This window comes from Malaclemys terrapin, chromosome 1 (genome assembly GCF_027887155.1).
Source record: "Malaclemys terrapin pileata isolate rMalTer1 chromosome 1, rMalTer1.hap1, whole genome shotgun sequence".
Taxonomy (NCBI): domain Eukaryota; kingdom Metazoa; phylum Chordata; order Testudines; family Emydidae; genus Malaclemys; species Malaclemys terrapin.
The window spans coordinates 247178912-247201612 of record NC_071505.1 but is presented as its reverse complement, the minus strand read 5'-3'; the positions used below and the strand labels follow the sequence as shown (position 1 = coordinate 247201612).

The 22701-nt window shown below is 41.1% G+C and overlaps 1 protein-coding gene across 3 annotated transcripts in view; it reads right to left on the bottom strand.

The window, feature by feature from the left end:
- Positions 1 to 16314, bottom strand: part of SLAIN1 (SLAIN motif family member 1) — a 71927-nt gene extending 55613 nt beyond the window's left edge. Inside the window, exons 1-2 of one of the 3 annotated variants that reach the window (XR_008443044.1) lie at positions 15603 to 16307; positions 11580 to 11719 (exon numbers count right to left, since the gene is read on the bottom strand). Coding sequence is in view for 2 of the 3 variants with exons in the window: in XM_054011776.1 (XP_053867751.1) it covers positions 11580 to 11719; positions 15603 to 16081 (619 nt within the window). In the remaining variant the exon portion in view is untranslated. Of the gene's footprint in view, positions 1 to 11579; positions 11720 to 15602 lie in introns of all 3 variants that reach the window. The other 2 variants (XM_054011776.1, XM_054011785.1) reach the window with 2 other exon arrangements.
- Between the last annotated feature and the right edge of the window lie 6387 nt (positions 16315 to 22701).

Sequence of the window (22701 nt, the reverse complement as noted above, 5' to 3'; positions counted from 1 at the left end):
TGTTCAAGTCTCTTCACTTATCACAGCACGTGTCCTTTTTGCCAACTATATGCCCGTGACTTTTTTTTTAAATGAAATAGATGATAAAACAGGCATCAACCAACCTCTAAATCTGCCTAGAAATACTTTTGTGCTTTTTATAGCAAGGCCTTTAAATCATATATTTTTATTTCAATTAATACTGTTTACAAACTGCAATAGCATCTCTGTTCTGCATAGAGTTATGCTATAGTAGTATAGTATTATTGTTTAACACTCTAAAAGTTCTACAGTACTCGAATAATTCAATCATAGCCCCAAGGTAGCACTATTTAGCACCCCATTACAAAATACCTAGGTTCTATCAAGGATTGGAGAAATATGTGGCGTATTAAAAAAAGTAGTTTCATCTGGAATATCAGGCACAGTAAACTTTCACACAAAACAACATTTAAAGAAGTTTCTATAACTGTAAAAGAATGAATCTCATCGCTTTTAGGGCTCAGTTTAACAACATCTGTACAGTTGCCAAGGTTAACCCAAATTCCTTATGGAAACTAATGTTTCCATGCCCTCTGGCAGCAGGAAAATGACAGATGTTCTGGATCTTGATCACTTGGTAAGTTGGATGCAAGCCAACAACATTGATTTAATATGGCCAAATTCAACGTCATACATCTAGCAATAAATGTAAGTCACACAAGATGGTGAACCATATCCTGGAAAGCAGTGACTCTGAAAAAAAGAATTAGGGGTCACAGTGGACAATTAACTGAACATGAGCTCCCAGTGCAATACTATAAACAAAATGACTAATGTAATCCTTGGATGTACATATTGGGATATATAGAGTCAGAGTAAGGGGATGTCCAGTTCTGGTGTATGCATCTCAAAAAGGGACACTGAAAAAAATTAAAGACTTTAGAGAAGAGCTACAAGGATGATTTGAAGATTGGTAAAATGCTAGGAACACTGTCAACAGGTAAAGAAAATTAAAGGTAGCGTTCCCCACGTAAACTATATGAAGCTCAGTTTTGGAAGAAACTATACCATCTGAATGATTTCTCTTGCAAAGGACGAGCCTCCAAATGCATCTGTCTCCTAATACAAATCCGTTTTATTTGTATTCTCTCGCTATAAAAGCTATTTGTAGATTTTGGAAACAAAAAAGTCATAGTTTGTGCTACATTGCATAATAATATCTTGCCTATACTCCTAGACAGGATAATTGATAGGCTTGATCCTATTACTATTGCTTTCCATTGTCTGCTGTAGATCTTGAAAATACACTGCATGCATACATTCTTATTTTCATGAAAGCATGCAACAATACTCAAACAAATGAGGTGAACAAAAAAGTGACTGCATAACCCAATGGTAATACCAAAGACCTTTTCAATTTCTGGTTGTCCTATGACCTATTCATGGTAAGATGGTAGTCTCAGCTCAGTTGGCAGTGGACACTATATAAACACCTTCATTCAAGGATTGGATGGGCATGGTGTGAAGTTATTTATAATGCTGCTTGCATACCACCCAGTAAATATAAGACTTTAGTCTGCAAATCCAGCACCTTCTCTAAACACAAATTCAGATGGAAAAATGGAGGGTTAAGAAAACCTTTTCATACAAATTACCTACCTATCAATTATACAAATTACCTACCTATCAATCTCCAAAACAAGAAATCATTTGATTGTGTATTGTATTAGTTATAATGTCATGAAAAAAGTAGGTGTGATATTCAAGAACAATTGTAAGATCAGAAGAAAAGTTATCTGCGAATAAAGTAGGGCTGTCAATTAATTGCAGTTAATGCAAAACAAATTAACTAGATTAAAAAACTGTCACGATTGCTTGCAGCTTTAATCTCACTGTTAAACAATAATAGAATACCAATTTAAATTTATTATAAATATTTGTGGATGTTTTTCTACATTTTCAAATATATTGATTTCAGTTACAACACAGAATACAAAGTGTACAGTGCTCACTTTATATTATTACTTTTGATTACAAATATTTGCATGTTAAGAAAGATAAACAAAAGAAATAGTATTTTTCAATTCACCTCATACTCATCCACTAAATCCTACTTCTTGCTGAGCCCGTTGCTAAGACAAACAAGTTTGTTTACATTTACGTGAGATAATGCTGTCCGCTTCTCATTTTCAGGTGACATTGTAAATAAGAACAGGCACCCACATGGCACTGTTGTAGCCAGTGTTGCAAGGGATTGACATGCCAGATATGCTAAAAAAAATGTGTATGCCCCTTCATGCTTTAACTTGTAGGCTCTAAAGTTTTATATTGTTTTGTTTGAGTGCAATTATGGAAAAAAAAGAATTCTACATTTGTAAGTTGCACTTTCATAATAAAGAGATTGTACTACAGTACCTGTATGAGGTGAATTGAAAAATATTATTTCTTTTCTTTTTATCTTTTTTATAGTGCAAATATTTGTAATAATATGAAGTGAGCACTGTACACTTAGTATTCTGTGTTGTAATTAAAATCAATATATTTGAAAAGGGAGGAAAAAAACCATCCAAAATATTTATAGTAAATTTCAATTGATATTCTATTATTGTTTAACCGTGTGATTAATCACGACTTTTAAAAAAAAAAAAAATTTTTTTTTAAGTCATTTCACAGCCCTAGAAGAAAGATTTAAGGTCAGTAACTCTCATTTTACATACATTCACTGCTGTAAGGTTTTGCAATAGAATGTTTCTATCTTGCAGCATGTTTGCAAAGCAGAAATGTTTTACAGCTGGAGAGAAATTTTCTATTTTAAACACTTGAAAAAAACATGTCTCTGTAGAAATCAAAGGATAGAGTTTTTTCATATAAATAAAATAAGCAAAACAGCTTCAATAGTTGCTTTTAAAAATCCAGTAATATAGCATTTGTGAAAACTCCAATAACTGACTGGAATTATGCATGTGCAGTAAATGGGTCTCCCAAATTAATGAAGTCTAAGCAGAGATGACTCAGATGTTTGAAAATATACTGTGTGCCTGGAGAACAAGACCTTGCATTTACGCAAGAGACTACTACAGGCCCAATTCTGCAAGATGTGGAGTGCCTCTGCAAGACGCTGAGCACCAGTTCTGATACTGATAGGAGTTGAGGGCACTCAGTATCTCTCAGTATCAGATCCATAGACATGAAGTAACTGCATCAGTCTTGCAGCTTCTTCGATTGCTTCTAGAGCTTTACAATTATATTCTCTGTATTCTTTATGATGGAAACAACCATCCTGAAAACCGCATGCTTCAGCACACTACTCTTCATAATCTGAAAATGTTTTACTCAAGATTCCAATCCCCATCTCATATGAAAAATATGTATGATAAAATGGCATTAAATCTCAATTAATTCCTGAGTTCCATAAAATTTTACACCCTGATGTCTGAAAGAACATCAATTAAATCTATATGAAAATCAAAATGGTTTGCAATTCAAACAGTATTGCTTCAGTTCAAGCACGTAAAATACAACTCTCGCTCCCTTCCAATATGTTCTGCTCTATTCTGCTGTCAAAGAGCTACCATATCATTAAACTGTTTAACTGCTCACAAATATTGCCTTGTATTTTAAAGAGTCAAAATTATATGAAGTGCAATGTGATTACCTGAGTGTGGTTTCCCGGAACTGTAAAGAAGGGATAATGGTGAGAGGAGGGGCAGAATCTGTTTCTGTGGTGGCAGGAAGTTTGATGAATGGGATGCTGAAAGGTTAGCATCCCAACTAAATTATGGTTGTGGTACATTGTGGTTGTGCTAGTGGTAAGGTGTATGTGTCGCTGGATGGAGGAGTAAACGATACATATCCTTAGATGGCTTAGCTTTTCATTTCTTTGTTTTTGAAGTCTTGTGCTAGGTATGTTATGTTCAGGGCAACCTCAACTGATACACAACATAGTGTTTACTATATTTATGCAGGTAAAGTCTATAATTTAATTGAGAGGTTCTGGCAGGATCATAAGCCATTGGAAACAAGCTCCTGAATAGTTGTTTTAGTGTCACAATACGCCTTCCCTTAAAAAGATCACATACAGACAGTATTTTTTAGTTTGGAGGCACATTATTCATTATAATACACTAAGTACTGTTTCTATCATTTACAAAAACAAAAAAACAGAGACCATAAAAGAAGACTGTGGGCAATAGCAAAACTTCCACAACTGACTTCAATAAAACCAAGATTGGACCCTATAGTTTTTAAACAGCTGAAGCAACATTTCTTAAAAAGAGAACAAATCTAGGATGAACTGTGTACTTTAAACAGTATTTTATATTGTGACAAAGTGGGAGCTTTCTGTAATTTTATTATTCCTCTGCGTGCCTCAGTTTCACTCTGTCCTTTGCACTGTTCTCCTTTGAGTGCAGGGGGTTAAAAAGCTGCCTTTAGAACCAGGGCCGGCTCCAGGCACCAGCTGAGCAAGCTGGTGCTTGGGGTGGCAGATTGTTCGAGGCAGCATTCCACCCAATCCTTGGGCAGCATCAATGGAGGATCCAAATGGCAAAGACAATGGGAGTCCCAAGGACTGAACAATTAACACCTAACAAGGAAACTTCAGGAAGTGGAAAATGTGAACTCTGGAGCCTACAGGAGTTGGACAACGGACTGAAAGGTGTCAAGTGGCTGGAACACAGCTAGCTTTTGGAAAGACATTAGCTCTCACATGGGACTGACAAAGAGGGCCAAAAATGGATTCCACAGCAGCTTGGCTGGGTGGAATGCTGGCTTGGCCACAGTGGACTATGTCTTAACCTTTTAGAATGTAAGAACGGCCATACTGGATCAGACCAAAGGTCCATCTAACCCAGTATCCTGTCTTCCGACAGTGGCCAATGCCAGGTGCCCCAAACTTTTATTTCTCTATGCTAACCTAAGGACTTCCTGATGCTGTGTTCAGTTAACTAATAAAACCTACTCTATTTTGAAAAGCCTCCTGGTGTCACTACAAGTAACTGCAGAGGTGCATTGGTCCCTGAAGTATATGAGACTCCTGGTCAGAGACTTTATCTCAGTTGGACTCACTGGGCAGAGCTCACGTTGTGAAACAGGAGTGCTGCAGTCCAGAGCTGAGTCTCAGAGGCACTGAGGCTGTCTGGCCTACCCTTAAGGAAGAGGGAGACCCCCTTGGAGGTCTGGCACACTGCAGGGGTTCCTCCAAGTGTAAAGATCTTGGAGTTAATCAACAAACCAGTGAAGAAGAAAGGAATAACACTTTTAATAAAAACAAACTAAGAGCACTTCTGTGGTGAATTGCTGTGCACAGCTACTCTGTGTTCTCAACCCCAGCTTCCAGGGCACTTCTCTAAATTCCTATATTCATTATACTGTCCCTTATGAGGGAGCATCTCCAAAATATAATCTTCCACAAACATATCACTATACCAAAGGACTGTTAAAAGCTGGGGCATGACACAGATCCTATGGGCTCTGCTGTCTGGAAGGCTGAGTTTCAAGCCCTCCACAAAAACTAACTGAACTCCTGTAGAGTGACTCTTTGCTATGGCTCTAAGTTCCTCAATTTATCTACTTGGCTCTTCAATGGCATGCTCCTGCAGTATAGCTACATGCCAAATCCTCAGCTGGTGTAAATCAGCATAGGGAATGGGAAGCTTGCCCATCACATCTTCCTCCTCAGAGGATTTGGTACTAAACAGCAGTTTCCCAAACCTCCCATCATTACTAACAGCATGTAAAACAGACTCCACCACACTATTAAGGCTAATATGTGGTCCTGGTGACTTGACAGAATCAAAAAGGTGGAGAGCAGTGTTAAAGATGGGGGTACAAATTTAAAAGTGGATAACAAATTGCTGCAGACCAAACAAAGGAAACCATCAGACAAGCAAAGAATCAAAGGAAATAGTTTCCTTGCGAAAATATGACACTCACCCTACATTTTCCTATTTTTTCTGAATGTCTCTTCCTTGCTCATCTGACCTTTCCACCCACTGCAGCAAAAGGACAGTCATACAGTGCTTCCCCAGCACCATGGAATTCACTAGAATTGTTCAATCCTAATTTGTTTCGTGCTATTGCTCCTTCTGTGCATTGCACTGTATATGTTGTATGCCACTATCTAGGTTAGAAAGGATTCTGCAGGAATCTCCCAATTGGGAAACAAACACACACAAAATAGAAAAAGGAAGGTGAATGGGAAAATACAGGATTCTTATAATTCTGCTCCACCCCCACATGTAAATTTCCACTAGAAATCTGGCCCCAAACTAACAGTCTTCAGTTGGAAGTCTTCCATTGCTAAGCATATCTCAGACAAATAGAGCATAAACGTTTGATGACATGAGTGAGGCTCAGCAGTCTTATCTGCATAGCTTGAAAATGATCTTTGATCTACTGCCAATTCTTAAGTTTAGGCCTCCAAAAGATTGATTTTTTTTAAGCCATCAAACTGCACAATCAGGGAAGATATGAAACATCAGCAAATACTCTAGAATATGTCCTATGTCATGACTGCACTACTGGCCTTAGTGTCTTCAGAACCATACATCTCCCTCAGTCTCCATACACTACAGAATTGGGGCATTTGTTTTTTAGTTGTACTTTGGCTACAGCATTGCAGTGGCAAAACTCGCGTGGAAAGGTACTGTTCAACCCACTCCACTCACGTGGTACAATTTTCTGACTGACAAATCAACATGTGGAACAAGTTAACTTAAGACATGAAGAAATTTATGAAGTGTAAAAAGGTAGCAAGGCCTGAAAGCACAAAAGGAGTTAGGTGCCCAAGTCTCTGTTTTAGGCACCCAAGTCTCAGTTTTGGGACCACTGTGATGCACAAAACTCCCACCGATCCCTGGAGCTGTCTAAACTCAGAGCCTAAATCTCTGCAGTAAAAGTTCCCTAGCTGCCTAACTTTCGTCTCTGGGCATGCAAACTGCTGTCTCACTATAGGCGCCCAACCACCTACCCTCTTGGAAGCCCCAGAGCTATTCACAAACCAGGGGAATAGACATTCTTCCATCTAAATCACATTTAGGGCCCAATCCACTAGGCATGCTCAGAGGGCATCAAACAGATTAGGCCCTGAAGGTGAGTTCACACAAAATAGCTGGAGTGGGGAAGAGGACTTTCCTTTTACCCTAACCACTGTGCTATAAGTTATTCACATGGAATATGGATTCAAGTCCCCCTGAGGGGAAGAATGGATTTGAACTGGGATCTGCCATCTCTCCAGAGAGTGCTCTAACCACGGGGCTATAGGCTATTCTGATATGCCGCTCCCTCAATCTCCCCTGTTGAAGCTGATGCATTCTGGATGAATCAGAGAGTCACTGACAAAGGGAAAATGGATCTGGTCTTCCACCTCCCACGTGAGCACTCTAACCACCAGATTATAGAGTCAGTCAGTCAGTCAGTCACACACACACCCCAAATGACTTCTTAAGAGTCTTCCTCCTCTCCTTTCCTCTCCCCTAGCTTCTTGCTAATAGCATAGATGCTTAACACCAAGAGAGGGTTTGCAGCTGAGAATCCCAGGAAGAGATAAGTGTCTTCCTGCAGCCCAGACTTAGGCACCTGTTGCGGGCAGGAGGGTTTAGCATGCATCCATCTCATTGGCATCTCCCATTGGCTAGTGTTAGGGTTACCATACGTCTGGATTTTCCCGGACATGTCCGGCTTTTTGGGCTCCAAATCCCCATCCGGGGGGAAAGCCCAAAAAGCCGGACATGTCCGGGAAAATCAGGACGGGCCGGGACGGGGGGGGGGGCCGGGGGCCGGGACGGGCTGGCGGAGCGGGGCCGGGGGTGCGGTGCCTGGCCGGGGGCTCCAGGGCCAGGCCGGCGGGGCCGGGCCGGGGGCTCCGGCGGGGCTGGGCCGGGGGCTCCGGCAGGGGCTCCGGCAGGGGCCGGGCCGGGGGCTCGGCCGGGGGCTCGGGGGCTCCGGCGGCCGGGCCGGCGGTGCCGGGGGCCGGGCTGGGGACCGGCGGTGTGGTGCCGGGGACCTGGGGGCCGGGCCGGGGACCGCAGTGCTGGGCGGGCCGGGGGTGGTCGGCCGGGCCCAGCACCCCAGGGCCGGGGCCAGCCTGGGCCACGCCTCCTCCCCCCACACTCCCCCTTACCTGCTTCAGGCTTCCCGCGACTCAAATGTTCGCGGGAAACAGGGGAGGGGGTGGAGACTTTGGGGAGGGGGCGGAGTTGGGGCGGGGGCAGGGCTGGGGGCGGGGCCGGGGGCCCGTGGAGTGTCCTCCTTTGGGAGGCACAAAATATGGTAACCCTAGCTAGTGTAGGCAGCTCCCTTCCTGGCATGCTGGCTTTTGTGAATCACAATCTCCTCATTCATTGTATGGGAGCCTAGACACCTAACTCAGGCTTTGTGAATCACAGTGATTTTCTAGGTGTCTAAAAGTTAGGCATTAGGACACTCAGCATCACCAGTCCTAACTCCTTTTGTGCATTCAGGCCCAAATGCCTCTAAAATGTCATGAGCACTATTCCTCCCCCTCCTCCCCACAATATAAAGTTATAAGGAGGAGCTGCAACCATTACACCCAGAAAAGAAAAGAGACTGCTACCAAGCCTGAGTGATGTGCAAACTCAGGAAGAGAACCCAGGAGCTGCAGTTGGATCTTGTGCACTGTATTCACCAAGTCTGAGTAGTTTTTGCTTCAGTGGAACTACTCATGCACTTAAAATTGGGCATGTCCTTGCATCTAACTTGCTGTACTAGGGCCTATATGAAGAGCAGAAGGAACAACTGAGCCAAGGCAAAATAAGTTTTTGCTGCTTTTCATTCCTGTTACCACTATAATGCTAAGATAGCTATGAGTGGCTACACTGGATTCCTTTCTAGCTCATGGATCAACAACAAAATTATTAAGTAAACTCCAGCAGCAAACTTTATCTCAGAGTACAGATTTGTACATTGTTACTGCACATTGAGTACACAATAATATTCATCAGCTGAATCAGGGTTACTGGTGGTGACGTGCAAGCTAGAAAGAGCACAACCTGATTTTCTGATACCACGGTGAATTTGAAGGGCTGGTAGCTAAGGGGGAAAAGACTTTTTACCTTTAAACTGAGTAAACTGTATAGGTTATCACTTGAAATACAACTATTGTGGAAATCCATAATGCCATTTTCACAGTTACTTTTTAAGGAAAAATCAAATTGTAATATATAAATAAAAGGGATCATCAATAGATAGGGATACAAAATGAGGAATAAAACGAGAAAAGACATTACAGAAAGTTAGTTTTACTTTATAAAACAGATTTATTAAATTGTTCCAATTGTCTCATCCTGCTCCAAAACAGGGGGAAAGACTCCTATAAAACCAAATCCTAATTTAATACAATTAGAAATGAAAGTTAATATTTAATACCTGACATTTGTTGATTAACTATTACTTATAGGGGAATGGCCCAATTAAAAAAATTCATATCTGAGCAAAGGTAGTTAATTAGTAACAACAAAACAATTTTATTATAAAACCATTGCAATAAAAACATTTATGAGACAATTCTCTCCTTGAACACATAACTCCCAAGATGAGATTTACACATGGCCTTTGAAGAGAATATAAATCCTCAAATTATTTTTAAAATAATGGAACTTCATGGAGCAATAACCATAATTAGAATATGTAGTAAAATTACTCTGTCACAGGTAGCCTTGATTAAAATTTGCTATGATCTCTCAGATGTTGAAAAATGTACAAACTAAAATCAGAGAGATAGCAATTCACTTAAATTTTAAATATACAGGAAAACGTGAAAGCAAATTGCTTTCCTAGTAAATGTAAACAATGCCTTGGAGAAAAAAAAAATAGATTACCCATCTCTGGCAGGTTTTAACACACAATTTAGTGAATTACTTTTTTATGAATTTGCAGTCTTACCTTTGAGTGCCGCCTCTGTTGTGCATTATTATTTAAAATTGAGAATGGCAGCAGAAGACAGTTTGTATTGCATCTGTATTTTTAATTTTTTTTAAAATGTAAAACTACTACTAATTAAAATCTGCTCTGTGATTTTTTTTTCCAAAACTGGAGTCTAAATAGGATTCCTTTCCAGCTCGTGCATCATCAATAGAATTGTTAAGTAAACTGTTGGACAGGGTACAAACTTCCTGAACAAATCCATTAGAACACTACCATCTCCTATTTCAAATACTTCCCCAAGACTTATTACTGCCTTGGTACACACAGGTGTGCACACACACATTCAGTCAGCAACTAAGTATGGCTAGGTTGAAGGATAGGTCAGGAATATCCAATATTTAATTTTAAAACGTATATATTTTCAAACAAATTGGAAAACAGAGTTGTAAATATGGGTCCCTATCCTGTTCCCACTGAAGTGAATAATAAAACTCCATGGACTTCAGTGGTACAGGACTGGACTCACAGGCTCCAGTTCAGCAAAGCACAGAAGTACATGCATAACCTTAAGCATGTGCTTAAGTGCTTTTCAGGTGCATGGCCATAGCTATTTTATATAACTATATGGCTATATTAACATTAACCTTGTCTTACTTCTCCTCTCCTCCCTGCTTCCCCCCAATTGTTTTCTGAACTCCCATGTCAAGTTTTGCTTGAAACTGCATTATCAACTCTTTGGGGCAGGAACCAAACAACTGTACAGCATCTAACACACTGAAATCCTAACTGGGGTCTGGGGGTGATACAACAAATGAATAAAATAATTAAATAATAATGTAGCTGATTTCTATTTAGAACTGTAATATATCCAGGGAGCTAGACTCACCACTGGTAGACATAACTCCATACAAAGTTAATTAGAAGTGAGCAATCTTATGCCAGCAATGAACATGGCCCCCCAATATTCGAGCAATAGAAAGTCCTGCACAGTATTATCTGTGATCAAGTTAGATTTCTTGTTGCATGTCCTATAAATAATAAATCCCTGAACCTACAATGAGATGTGTGCAGTTAGACTCCATTCCCTGTGTAGAGTCCCACTGCAATGTATGAGGTTCTGTGCAAGTACAGAGGTGCTTTGTGCACATCTCATTGCAGGATTGACACTTTAAGTTAGGGCCCAAGATTTCTCCCATTAAAGTCTATGGGCCCTTATTTAGAGGAAATGGGGACATCTGAAAATTAATAAGATAGTTAAAAATTAGGGTTTGGAGAGTGGAGGAAAAAGAAGAGAAGAAAAAGGAGATTGCTTAAAAATGCACACTAAGCAAAAACTAAAAATATAGCTGCCACTCATGTAACAGAGGGAGTTGTATATACACCTCTACCTCGATATAACGCTGTCCTCAGGAGCAAAAAAAAAAAATCTTATTGCGTTATAGGTGAAACCGCGTTATATTGAACTTGCTTTGATCCACCAGAGTGCGCAGCCCCGCCCCCCCGGAGCACTGCTTTAATGCGTTATATCCAAATTCGTGTTATATCGGGTCGCGGTATATTGAGGTAGCGGTGTACTTATATTACAAAACTATGCATCTACCATTTGCTAAACACAGAAAACTGCTGAAACCGATCAGCATATAGAACTTCCAACTTGCATGCCAAGCACAAATGCTAACTGATTAGTTATGAAATTCAAAGAAATATAACAAGTAAAAAGATCATAGGATTACCTTGTTCCAGTCTAAAGCATAGGGAACGTTTTGCAGCTTCTATCTCAGGAGTGGGATGATCCAGAATATGTCTACACCATTGCAGAGGACTCAATGATTTCTCTTGTGGTGTGAGGGTCTTAGTAGGCGAGACATACAACCTCAATTAAAATATGCAGAAATATTAGCATGTACACAGTACATAAGCTTTGTATTTTTGTATACTTGATTGACTGTGTATTAAGAATTTATGTTTCTAACACAAAAGTGATGTAATAGTACAGTTTTCATAAACAGTATACATACCCCAAAGAGACAGATTTTATAATATTTTCTGTGAATATTTAATACTCACTTAGATTAAATCATTGCAGTGCTTAATTTTGTATTTAAGAACTTCATAGTAACATCTTTTACATTCTTTCCTTCAGTGATTTACCCAATCATGTCAGAATTGATATAATATTACAGTTTTCACAGGCAGTATCTCTCCCACAGGATACAAAGACTTTATATATTATACTGTACATTACATACAGATTTGAGAAATTTAAAAAGTTTGCTGGATGATGATGATGATGATTTTTACACTCTTGGTTCCAGCCAGATGAACCAACGTGCAGAAAAAGAAGTGTAGGAGAAGCTGTTCTGTTTTTGTCTGGGCTTGGAATACAATAGGCAGCTAACCACAGAGACAAGAATATTTGAGTATCTGGTCATCTCCTGTGCCCCTGGGGTAGAGTTTACGGTTCTACCAAACCTCCTCACAGTACGGGGCTTGATGGTTTTCACAGATAAATTCTCTAAGCTGGTGTCCACTGTTATCGGAGTCCTCGCGGATTTTGACATGCACGTAGACATAGGTTCACCTGGGAAAGCACACATCTTCCTGGATGAACTATCATTAGCTGCTGAAGACAGCGCTCAGCTTCCTCACTGGACACCATACCCTGTTTGTTTCTAAAGCACAGTGTGGTTATACAAACTCTTAAATAGAATATCAGAAGTAGGGCAAAAAGGCACAACCGGCCAGGAAGTGGAATGTGAATAGCAGATATAAAAAGGCTAAAGTCAAGACAAAGGGAGTAAGTCTCAGATGATTACTAATTAGCAACAGAGCCCTTCACATTTAGGTTATTGGTGCAAAACCTGCTCAGCTCAGTAGTGAGCTATTGCTATGTAATGCCTGCTTTGTAGCCTACTGTTTGGGAGATAAATTGCCATCCAGCTCCTAATGGACAAGTGTCCTCATCACAACTGGTCCCCTTGTTTGCAATCCCAGCAGAGTTCCAGACCTGAATTGGTCGGACAATAGGGCTGACCTCCTCTCACTTAATACAATGGTTGGCTACACAATTAATCCTCAGAATTAAAAACCATGATGAGCCGCATATGTACTGAAAATAACGTCTCAGCTCCATTGTTAACTTTCAGCAGTATTTTGAAAGTAAAACATGTGACTGACGAGTTCTAAATAATTTGATGTTTATGCAGAAAGATGACAACCAAGGAAAAAAGTTTTTACTTTTTTGTAACGTAGGGTATTTTTTCTTTTTGAACTGCAATTTTTTAGAACAATATTACAAAAGCAGTTAGGACCCAATATTAAAAAGTCAACAATTAGGATTGCACTGGCCTTTGGCTTTCTAGATTTGACACATTATTTAAAAAAAGATTTAACAAATCATCAAAAGATTAACAATAACCCCACAGCAGCTAACTGAAACTACCACTGACCAGCAATGCAGGTCATTAGAGATTCATCCCTGAAGGAAATATGTAATGTGCCTTGTTTAAATTAATAAAACTAAGTAACTGTCCTTCAGAGTTACCAAGGGCCAAATTCTGCACCTCAATACATACATTCAGTCCCCGGTGATACCATACATAGGTAGAATTTGTCTCCAAATAGCAAGATTCTTTCCAAAGAGTAAACCAAACCTGATAATCACAATTGACATTTGCACTGCAAGACTTGCAATAATACCAATCCAATACAGCCTTAAAATGTAAGCATGTACAAAACATTATTAAATGCAAGTAACCAAGCAAAGTGGTCACCCCAAATCAACTAAATGAGACCAGAGAAACAACACCCTATCATATTATCTGTCCTGAGCAATGAAGTTTGAAATTATAAAACTGATTCATCCCAGTCATGTTCCCAAAACAGTCCAGCACAATCTAATCATCTGCAGAATCAACTGGTATTGATAAGTCAAGTACAATTATCACTAATAAACTATCTACAATTGTTGGTGATTCCCAAGAGAAGAGCTTCAAAAATTAGGCCTGCTATCTAAAAATCTTTATAGAGATAAATCACATTTTGATGAGTCTTAAGACCCTACCTATACTACCACAATAACCATGTTTAAACATGGTTCTAGCTCAACTGCATTATATCATGATATGCTCTTATCTGCATGGATTTAAAAACTATATTAGAACATGTTAAGGAAACATTATCACCTGGATAGACACCCAGGCTAATATATGGCTCTTTAGCACAATTATAACATTCTTTTTCTCACTGACATATTTTAATACAGTTGAGCTACAACCACGATTAAATGTGGTTAGTTCTGTAGTGCAGATCCGGCCTTTCAGGTCATTTTCCGTAATATTTATTAGCACTCAACACAAGCTGTTGAGATATACAAGTTACAAGACACTAGACAATTCTGAGTATGTTTGGTCTGACAAAGTGGGTGAGGTAATATCTTTTTTCAGACCAATTTATGTTGGTGAGAGAGAGAGAGGAAGCATCTTTGGAGCTCACATGGGGCTCTTCTTTGATATTGTCTCACCCACGCTCTCTCTCTAATATACTGGGACCAACAGAGCTACAACAACACTGCATATCTTTGTCTATCATTTTCCCTTCCTGGGCATAAAGAACCAGCCACAAATATTCCCCTAGTTCGATTTTATTTTCTGCTTCTTCCAGTTTATTGACACATGTTCATACATTATTCTGGAACCATGTACATATCTGAACAATGTAACTGCACAACAACAATGCCCAAAAGTCCAAAGCCCTCCTATATTGCTGAGGACTGAAATTCAACTTGAGAGAGGGTAGCATTTTAAGGAGAGTATAACCAGTACAAGGAGAACTGAAAGCATTCCTTATTTTTTAAAGAAGGCTGTAATCTCTTTCTTAGTCCTTCCTAAAATGACTGTAGTAAATCCATTTTAAGGAAGCAACAAAAGCCTTAGTATCAAGACTAAAAACCAATATACTTACCAGTCATGTTGCTCTTCAGTAAAATCTTTTCATTATTTTTTACTCAGATAGGTTTTAACCTAAACCAGATTTTTCACCTTAATTCTTCCTTCCTGACATCTACCACTTCATAGTTGCCACATTTGTGACAGTGTTAATTTAACGTCCTGAATGAATGGCTAGGGAGGTCACCAAATCTTAGAAGCTCAGTCAAGTGTGAGAGGTGAGCAAAGAAGATAAATGTGCTTAGTAGGAACAATAAAATTCAGTGCAAAATATTGCTCCCTGGTTTTTGGATCATTACTGAGTAGGTTACAGAAACAGAGACAGCCTGTAGTCCTGCTCTTCCCAAGGGATACAGATAGGCTTGAAATTAGGCATGCAGAGGAGATGGAGCATAAAGGGGCGATTAGGAGATAAACTCTAGACTTGAGAAGCAGGAGACAACAGAGGTCTCAGAAATGGCCCGTTTTCATTGAGAGAGTTAATCACACCAACCAGATGACACGTTTAAAAAAAGCAGATTTAAGATTCAGCAAAATAAGATCAAGTGGATTTTAGGGTTAATGCTAATCAGCGATTTGAAAGCACCAGCTGTGTAAGAATTAGGGAAGACTGGGGAGGGGGGCACTTAGCCAGGCTGCATTATTACAGTCGGGCTCTCCATGCTTAACGGGGACGAGATCCAGTTGCTGTCCGGTCCCTCCCAAGGCCCCTGGTGCTCCCGGCGAGGGGGATTTGCCCTGGGGCACAGGAGCGGCCAACCCCGGGACTGGGGCGCTCAGACAATATCAGGGGAGGGGGGTGTCATGTACCATGTGTCTTCGTCCTGGCTGCAGTCCCCGTCCTCCAGGTCCAGCACCTCCACCTCGTCCAGCACCGTGGCTTCCCTCGCCGCGGGGAGGCTCCCGGCCTCCTGCCCGCCTCCTGCTGCCGCGGCCAGGCCAGCCAGGGCGGGCTTGAAATAGACGAAGGGCTCCGGCGGGCCCAGGCTAGCGGTGCACAGGAGAGTGGGCGCCGGGCTCGGCATGCACAGGGCCCCGGGGCCGCCGCTCGAGGCCAGCCCGGCCGCTGCGGGGGCTGGCGGCGGGAGCAACAGCAGGTGCGGGCTGCCCGGGGCCGGGGGGGCGGCGGCCGCTGCGCGGCTCCGCAGCTGCTCGTTCTGCTTCTCCAGCTTCCGCACCAGCTCCTGCAGCTTCTTCACCTCCAGCTCGGCGCTCACCACCGAGCCCGCCCCGGGCCCGGCCGCCTGCACCTCCGCCATCGCCGGCGGCTGCAGCCAGGCAGCCTCCATCCGCCCCGCCCCGCCCCGCGAGCACCTGCTCGCCGCAAGGCTGCCGGGCTCCCTCGGCCGCTCGCCTCCTTCCCTGGTCCCGCTACTGGCGGCGGCTCTGGCTTCCCCCCCTTGCAGCTCGCGTTCAGCCTGGTCGGCGGCAGCCGCCTCAGCTGCTCTTGCGCCTCCTGTCAGCAGCGACAACACAGCCCGGGGGCTCCCCTCCCACTCTGGCACGGGAGAGGCACCCGCACAATGGGAACAAAGAGCGGCCCGGCTCCAGAGCCATTAGCCGCGGGGGGATAAAAAGCGAGCGCCTGAGGAGGAGCGGGGCTAGAGAGAGGCAGGGGAGCGGGAGCCACGCCCGGCAGCATCCTCGCCCCCAAATCACCCACCTAGGCTTTGATGTGGTTGCAGCCACTGCCGGGGGGGGGGCGCCTCCTGTATCCCTACCCCCTCCCTAGACACACACGCACACACCAGACACTGACATCAGCTGTTGAATCATGGGCACAAAACAATATCGTGGGGGAGATCTGTCGCTGACCCAGCTTCTGCCCCGATTTACACTCTGGGCCCCGCCACGCCCCCCGCGCTCTTGTATCTAGCCCCTGAAACTTCCACCCTCAATGGACCTGCTAGGAAGGACACCGCTTTTTTGATTGTTATTTTTTTTAAAATACGCTGAGCCTGCAGTCTTCACTCGGGCCAAACTACCTGGTCGTTTAAAACAGAATTAAACGGTTCATCCCCGCGGCCATAGGGAAGTTTTAAAACCCAAGTCTTTCAAAAAATAGCCTATCTACCCAGCTGTGATAGCTACTCCCCGACTCTGCTTCTGAATTGGGTGGCTCCGATGCTGGCATTTCCTTTTTTATAAAACTATATAATTAGAGTCTGGTAGCGTGGGGGTTATAATTATGCAGATTTAGCTTGGTAGGAATGAAAAAAATCACACATAGAAGCCTTTATTTTGAAATAAATGCGTTAACCAGATGTTCATTTGTCACACTATAGCCACGTATATGTATGTGGGTGAGTGGGAGAATATATGTGTTTGTGTGCCTGGAGTGAGTTAGGGTCTTTGAGTTGGTCATAAAGAATGTGCAAGTATGGGGTCGAGAAAAAGTAGTAGCCATAGATGAAGCTGGAAAGAAATTTAATCGGGGCTGAGTGAAATATTAAATAATCAAACAACTATTTATACATTTCAGAGTCACTGATTTTAACTTTCCTCCCCTCCCCGCGAGATAGATTTCCTTTCTTTGCTCAAAACATTTCGATTATCTTATACAACATTTTGAGTCTTGTTTTAATAATGGGATGATTAATGATAATTTTCATAGAGCGGAATTTGTTCAGTGTTTAAACCACACTATTGTTGCTTTACTCACTTCCTACTGGCAGTTTGACTGAAAGCTTATGCCTGTTCCACATGGGAGTATACTTGAATGCTGGCGCTCAGAAAATGTAGTGAGTATGTTTGCATGTTGCCCTTCCAAGATGGAAGGTAGCGATCATTTAGAGTCTAATAACGGAAATTTAAAGAGCACACAGATACAAACTAACTCCAACTCATTCACTCTTAACAGTGAAGATAATTGGCTATGCACCAGTACTATTAAGCAATAGTTAAATGAATAATGCTTTGCACTTAAATGGCACTTGACCTATTCAAATCACTGAACAAACATTAAACTAATTAATCAGCATAACATCCCTCTTAGGTAAATTAGGACGACTACCCCATTTTATAGAATGAGAAAGCAACAGTAGTGATGTTATATGCCCAAGGTCACTTAAGGAGTTACTTATAGAGCCAAATATGTCCAAACCATGCTGTATGTATACCAGTTTACACCAGATATATTACTATATGAACAGCTAGACGTTTCCTAAAGTATGAACATGGAGTACAAACCCAAGATTTGCTGAAGGCAGCATACATCCAAGTGCTAGCACATTATTAAAAATAATTAAGTGGCAGCTACCCATTCATTCAACACCTCTTTTTTGGACAGATTAGCACTAGTGGGTACCCTGCAATCACAATGATATTTTTATTTTAATCTGCATGTTAACAGTGCCAACTTCCTACCTGGGATCTGATCTGCAGAGAGGATTGACCCTAATTTCCCTGTCCAGAACCCAAGTAGACATCGGACTCATTCAGTCCAGCACCATTTTGTCTTGTCTATTTAGATTCTTTGGAGTCAGACTGTCTTAATTTATGCCTGTACAGCGCCTAGCACAATTGGCCCCAGATCTTGCTTTGGGCTCCTAGGCACTATTGTGATGCAAATAACAACAACAACAGTAACTGTAATTGGGTGGAAGGGAAGATATGCCAGGTTCTGAACATTTTTGACTTCCAGATACTGTAAGTTTTATCATTGTAGGATGAATATAATGCCCAGTGTAGGGGACAGTACCAAGATACCCTTTAAAACAAGCAACTTAAAAGGGTGTTGTTTTTTTCTGTACTCTCTACCCCTTACGTAAAGGACATTTCAAAATATTAATAGAAAAAAAATTACTGAGGCCCCAATTCTGCCATCTTTACTCACAGTGAATAATACATTCCAGTTTTCTCAGCTACTGATAGGTACAATCATTATTCCAGTTAGGTGAAGAAAAATAAGATCCTACATATCTGCCTATGCATAGATGCAAGCTCCAGGCAAATTGCTGATCTCTCATTATACTGCAATAGATTTTATACTTGATTTTCTCATTTACCTTCAAGTAATCTATCCAGCAGTTGCTATCTAATTTAAAAAGGCAAATTGTATACTGTTTCTATTTTTTCTGAAATCTCTCATATGATGGTCTTTCTTTGTCATCCACTTTATACTGTCATGAAATTTGCTCCTCACTTTTAGATACTTTTGAACTGGTCTGACAGTTAACAAATTTCATCATCTTAAAGCTTGAGGTTGGAGAGGTAGGGAGATTAAAACAATTCTTCAAAGACAATTGCTTTAATAAAATCTCAGCAGCATTTTAGGGTCCAAATCATAAAATCAACATCAGTGAAAACACAATCCTATCTGGAAAAGCAGGTGTTAATATTACTAAGGTCAAATGACTTGAAGATGTCAAAGTAACTTACTGAATTACTAAGAAATTATCAAAATTTGCTAAAAGTGTTAACTAGCCATTTTTAGTATGAGAACAAAAGTGAGCACCTCTTTGTTTATAATGCTTGCTATTATTCTTTGTTCTGCACTAACTCAAAAAGTAACATTAAAATTGTTCAGTTATGCATGCACTTCTATGAGAAGCAGAAATGGAAATATATTCAAGGACAAAGGAATGCATCAATTGCCATTAGGCATTTAACCACTAACAAAAGCAGTAAGCACCAACATTCAGAAGTATGCATGTATTAACCCAGTAGAATTTTAAAATTATCACAAGACAACCAGAAGTGTATGTGAGTCAATGGCAAAGACTAAACATCAGTGTTAACATCAGAAGTGCACACACAGGAAGGAGTAAAAACAATGAGGAGTCCTTGTGGCACCTTAGAGACTAACAAATGTATTTGGGTATAAGCTTTTGTGGGCTAAAACCCACTTCATCAGATGCATGGAGTGGAACATACAGTAGGGAGGTATAAATATACAGCATATGAAAAGATGGGAGTTGCCTTACCGACCCCCCACTTGGTAAGGCAACTCCCATCTTTTCATATGCTGTGTATTTATATCTCTCTACTGTATGTTCCACTGCATGCATCTGATGAAGTGGGTTTTAGCCCACAAAAGCTTATACCCAAATACATTTGTTAGTCTCTAAGGTGCCACAAGGACTCCTCATTGTTTTTGTTGATACAGACTAACACGACTACCACTCTGAAACAGGAAGGAGTGTGTGTGTGTGTGGATAGGCATGCTGAAATAGAAAATGAACTTTTCTCCTTGAACCAGACAACCAAAGCAATTTAGTCAACTAGTGAGAATAGATTATTGAATATCTGACTACCTTAGCTCTTTTCTGCACTAGACATTTTCTAAATTTTCCAACCATTGTTACCACTAGTTCAGCACCATCAGGGTAGCAACAAGGAGAGGTACTAGTATGGACATGACACGAATGGTCCCCCTTAGACTGGACTAATGCTGTCACCATTGCAGAGACAGCCTTGGAGATGCCATCTCGTGTGACACCACAGCGAGAGGCAATGGAGCTAAAAGCCCCCACGTTTAAACAGAAGGAGTGTTGTGGCAGGTTCTTTTCCAGGAAGGGTCCTCAAGTTTGGAATTCATTGACCTACCTTTTCCCCTTTCTTGGGCAGAGCTTGAATTTGTTGACCATTAAGGAATATTACAGAGCCAGCCTATTTATTTTCCAAGGCATTCCTTAAAGGGATGCATTGAGTAAGGAAGAGGTTCTGCTCTTTTCTGACCATTCTTTTTAATGTGTGTTTATTTTTAATAATATTGTGCATGCACTCAGAGCTGTGGATGGGCACATTTTTATAAACAGAAATAAATACCTGTGCTAGAGCAGCGGTTATGGGGGCTTCAGTGCTTGTCTACACATGTCCTTGTCTACACTCATGACAAAAATCATATTTACCATCATATTCTTTGAATAGTGCAGTTAACACATTTTGTACCCTAGCACATTTTTCCAGCATTCACGCGACTAATGTCTCAACAGGGATCAACAGCTTTGGTCAGGGACCCAATATTTGCCAACAAGGTTGGACAACAGAAAAAACTTTACCATACCACAATGAAGTCCTTGTCATTTCATATTTCCTCCCTTTTTATTTATTGATCAATCTGTCTGATTCAAACTTATAATATTGTAACGTGTGCCTACCACCTGCTACTTCCAGTCCTGAAAGAGTAAGATAGCCCAAAGGATGTCAAAACATTGGTAGAGTTAAACTACTTCAGTCTTCATGTAGTATAGTACAAATCTTTACATTAAAACACATGCCAATAGACACCCACTGCAGAGAACAAAGCAGCAGGGAGACTGAATCCCATCTGCCCATCCCTGATAATAAGCATGTTGCTCTCTTCTGTAATAGCTGCAGCCTGAAGCTGCTTCTTAGGCAACCCAAGATAGAATGCCCTGCGGTAATCCAGTCTTAATTACACAAAGGGATGTGTTGCATTAAAGTCAGAACATAGAAGGTAAGGCCAAGGTCTGCTGATATTCTTAAAGTACAGTTGCACTGTGAAAAGTGATTGCAATAATGGATTATGGGGGGAGGGGAGGGTTTCTATTTTGTCTCATCAATTCCATATCAAATTTTAAAATAATTTCTTAACCTCCCACCTGCCCCTAAATGCTACAACTGAAAACCCAACCTCAGTTCTAACATTCACAGAGGGTTGTTTCCTTCTTATGCATCATCATCACCAATAATATTAATAATAAAACCAAATTATGCTCTCAGAGGCACTTGTGCAGCTGCATTTTCTTAATGTACACCTGTAACTGAGGGCATTATTTGACCCACATAGCCTGTATCACAGATGCATGAAAAGTAAAGAATGCATACTCCTCCAGGTGTGCCTTTTGGGGCTAGATGGGATTACAGCTTATCATTAATGACTTGATACTGTTAGAGTATCCATATTTAAGATCATGCATGATCTGTCATGACAATGAACCAACCCATACAGCCTACCTCTGGAGAGAGAGAGACTTAAAGAGAGATATTTAAAGCCCATGCATTTTGCCTTTAAACTAGATTTCAGCCTGACTTAACCCTACACCACAGCCTCTGCTTAACCAAAAGACATGCTCCCTGCTTCATCATGATTTAAAATATCACTACATACAACTCAGGGTCAGGGCCGGCTCCAGGGTTTTGGCCGCCTCAAGCAGCCAAAAAAAAAAAAAAAGCCGCGATTGCGATCTGCGGTGGCAATTCGGCAGGAGGTCCTTCACTCCGGGCGGGAGTGAGGGACCGTCCGCCAAATTGCCGCTGAATAGCCGGATGTGCCGCTCCTCTCCGGAGCTGCCGCCCCAAGCACCTGCTTGCCAGGCTGGTGCCTGGAGCCGGCCCTTCTCAGGGTGATAGTTTCTCTTCCTTGTTTTCTCCTTTTCTGTCTCCCTTTTTATTTGTTTGTCTGTGTTTGGTCAGGGAAGCTGATTAAATAAAATCAACATATTTGTTATTAAGCTGAGAACAATTTTGATAGCGACTATGTCAGCACCTCCTCCATTCAGATAAATATACCTGGTTTTATAATTTGCAGTTTTCCTATGAATTCAGGGTAATAGATAGTTAAAGAAAACTTAGTTTGATAGCATTCTGTCTGGCAAGAAATCACTTATCAATACAGTAGTTGTGGTTGTGAAATCCTCATTTCTTTATTGTTTTCTCTTTATGGTCCCCACTTCTCTATTGTTTATCTGTACGGTCTCTTGTTCTTCGATTGTTTCTGTCTGTTATATAATTAACTTTTCTGGTATAAATCAATTAAGATGGTGGGGTATAATTGGTTAAAGGATTGTTTTACAGTATGTTAGGATTGGTTAGAAAATTGTTTAGTAATATTTTAGTAAAATGATTGGTTAAGGTACAGATAAGCAAGACTCAAATTTCACTATATAGATTGGGGTCCAAAAGGAAGTGCTTGGGAACCAACTCCAGGACACAGCTCCAAGAT